This window comes from Nematolebias whitei, chromosome 1, assembly GCF_014905685.2.
Source record: "Nematolebias whitei isolate Nwh7 chromosome 1, NemWhi1, whole genome shotgun sequence".
NCBI classification, from domain to species: domain Eukaryota; kingdom Metazoa; phylum Chordata; class Actinopteri; order Cyprinodontiformes; family Rivulidae; genus Nematolebias; species Nematolebias whitei.
In genome coordinates, this window is record NC_056498.1 from 42346910 (window position 1) to 42349598 (window position 2689).

General features: G+C 47.7%; 1 protein-coding gene across 2 annotated transcripts in view; it reads right to left on the bottom strand.

Moving 5' to 3' along the window:
• kif1c (kinesin family member 1C) overlaps positions 1 to 2689 on the bottom strand; it is a 37202-nt gene that overhangs the window by 24399 nt on the left and 10114 nt on the right. For both annotated transcript variants that reach the window (XM_037677054.1, XM_037677047.1), the window contains exons 2-3: positions 522 to 649; positions 225 to 301 (exon numbers count right to left, since the gene is read on the bottom strand). In XM_037677054.1, the coding sequence (XP_037532982.1) occupies positions 225 to 301; positions 522 to 627 (183 nt within the window). In that variant the 5' untranslated portion in view covers positions 628 to 649. The remainder of the gene's footprint in view (positions 1 to 224; positions 302 to 521; positions 650 to 2689) is intronic.

Genomic DNA, 2689 nt, shown 5'->3' on the forward strand with positions numbered 1-2689 from the left:
ACACACAGAGACACACACACAGAAACACACACAGAGACACACACACAGAGACACACAGAGACACACAGAGACACACACACAGAGACACACACACAGAGACACACACACAGAGACACACACACAGAGACACACACACAGAGAGACACGTGTTAATGATCACTCTGGGGTATTAAAAAGATCAACTGTGTGTGTGTGCACGTGTGTGTGCACGTGTGCGTGGTCACCGTGGTGTGGGACCAGTAGGAGTAGTCGAAGGTGAAGTTCTTGGCTCCATCTCTGTTCTGTTTTGGATTGGTGATGCCTGGAAACAGAAAACAATTCATTACAGAACCAGTCGTGTCCAGATGTGCAGCGGCTCCTCCAGGTTCTGTTGGCAGCAGGACTTCATGGAACCAGGAGCAGCTGCTTCAAGTGGGTCACAGCTTCCTGTCCGGCGCCTCGGTAACGTCAGAGAGCGTCACAGAGTTTTAGTTTATTTAAATGTTTACGGTCAAGATCAAAGACACGTTCTCCGGTCTTACAGGTGCTGGTTCCCTGCATCTGGATCACACACTTGGCGTTCCGGCTCAGTTCTCTGGAGTTGAACGGTCGGACTCGGACCGCCACCTTCACTGACGCGCCCGCCATGTTTTAGCTCCGCCCACACCTCCTGAGGACAGCCAATCAGAAGAGAAAAGACAAAGTTAAATGCTGTCACCAGAGAACTTTGTTCTTACAGCCGTGTCTGAACTCCAACAGCTCCTTTCATTCCTGCTCCTCCTCCCTTTCTTCACTCCTCCTCCTCTGAGCTCAGCCTCCTCCTCCCTCTCCTCAAAACTTCCCTTTCTTTCTCAAATCTTAGAGAATTCACTCAATTAAACGAGTTTTTGAATCAGAATGGAGTTTTTGAGATCTTACAGTCTGGTTTAAAACCACCACAGCACCGAGACAGTGAGGGTCTGTAACGACGTTCTTCTAGTGAATGACTCTGCTCAGTCTGTGGTCCTGGTACTCCTGGACCTGACCGCTGCCTTTGACACTGGACCACCGTGTCCTTATATATCGCAGCTGGAACACTGGGCTGGGACGTGGGTGCAGCGTTAGAATGGTTCAGCTCATTCCTGAGTGACAGGAGTTTTTGTGTTAATGTTAGTAATAGTGCATCTGCTTCAGTGCTTCTTTCCTGCGGGGTTCCGCAGGGCTCGATTCTTGGAACCCTTCTGTTTTCACTGTGTCTGCTCCCTTTGGGGTCTATCCTTAGGAAACCTGGTCCTTTGTCTCACTGCTATGCTGACGACTGTCAGTTCTCGCTCCATTAACCCTCTGGTAAAATGTCTCAATGGCATCAAGGCATGGATGGCCTCCTCCGCCCTCTCCGTCACACAGACCTCCACTTCAACCTCTGCTTCACCTCCTTTTATTCTTTTCATTCCAGTTTTGAAACATGAAGCTTTTCTGCGTCTCCTTTTTTCTCCTTCGGTCCTCCTCTCCTTTCGTGTCACGTCACACCTTTATTTTGGCTCCTCCCATCTTTAACAGCATATTTTCTCCTCCTGCAGCTCCACTCTGTTCTGTTTTCTCCTCTCTGTCTCTTCTCTTTCATCTTTCCTCCTATGTTCCTGTTTTTTATTAGTTTCCTCTCCTCCTCCTGCTCGTTGTCTCTTCCCTCCTCCTCCTCCATGTTTCCAGTTTTTTACATTCCTGCTCTTTGTCGTCTCCTCGTCGCCATGGAAACAAAACTTATTCACCTTCTTTTTGTCTCTGTCGGGTTTTTTTGTCTTTCTTTTGTTTACCTTCAAGAACAGCTGATAAAACGCACGCACGCACGCACACACACACACACACACACACACACACACACACACACGCAGGAGTCTCCTGGGATAAGACCTCATCAGATCCAGAGACTGTGAGTCAGTTTGTTTTCCTGTCAGCACCAATCAATCAATCAATCAATCAATCAATCAATCAATCAATCAATCACCTGTGGGAAGGTTCTGATCACTGTCTGATACAGGTATTGATCGGGCTCTGTTCTGCAGGTTGTGTGTGTGTGTGTTGTGTATTCAGTCCTGGACAGCTTCCTGTGCGTCGTCCTGCAGCCTCTCACACCATCGGGGCTGTTTCCGTCTGAAACTCTTTGATCTTCATCAGTTTCTCTGATTGTTGGAGAACATCTGTTGAAACTTTTTAGGATCTCTTTGAAGATGTAAACTCGTCTGCTTCCTCTTCAGCTCCTTAAAGAAGTTATCTCAGTTTCACTGATTATAGACCACGAGTCAGTCATGAATGAGGGTCTGCACTCCATGTAAACAAAGCCTTCAGCTGAATCCAACCCGGGTCGGACCTGCAGGATGCCGGGTCTGGAGCTCCACAAACATGGTGGATCGGACCCGTGAAGAACCGTCTGAACCAGAACCATGTTTACAGAAGCAGAGAACCAACCACACACAGAACCTTTACTTTGAAAACAAACTGACCACTTCCTGTGAGAACCGGTTCTGATCTGTAGCCTTCAACCAATGAGAGTGCAGACAGCGGCGCCACTGAAACGAAGGGTCGAATTAAGATTTATTTTAAAAATACAGGTTAGATTAAAGAAGTCATTAGGCTGTGGTTTAAGAAGCAGCGTTTTTACGAAGCGCGTTTTTACGAAGCGCGTTTTTACGAAGCGCGTTTACGAAGCGCGTTTACGAAGCGCGTTTACGAA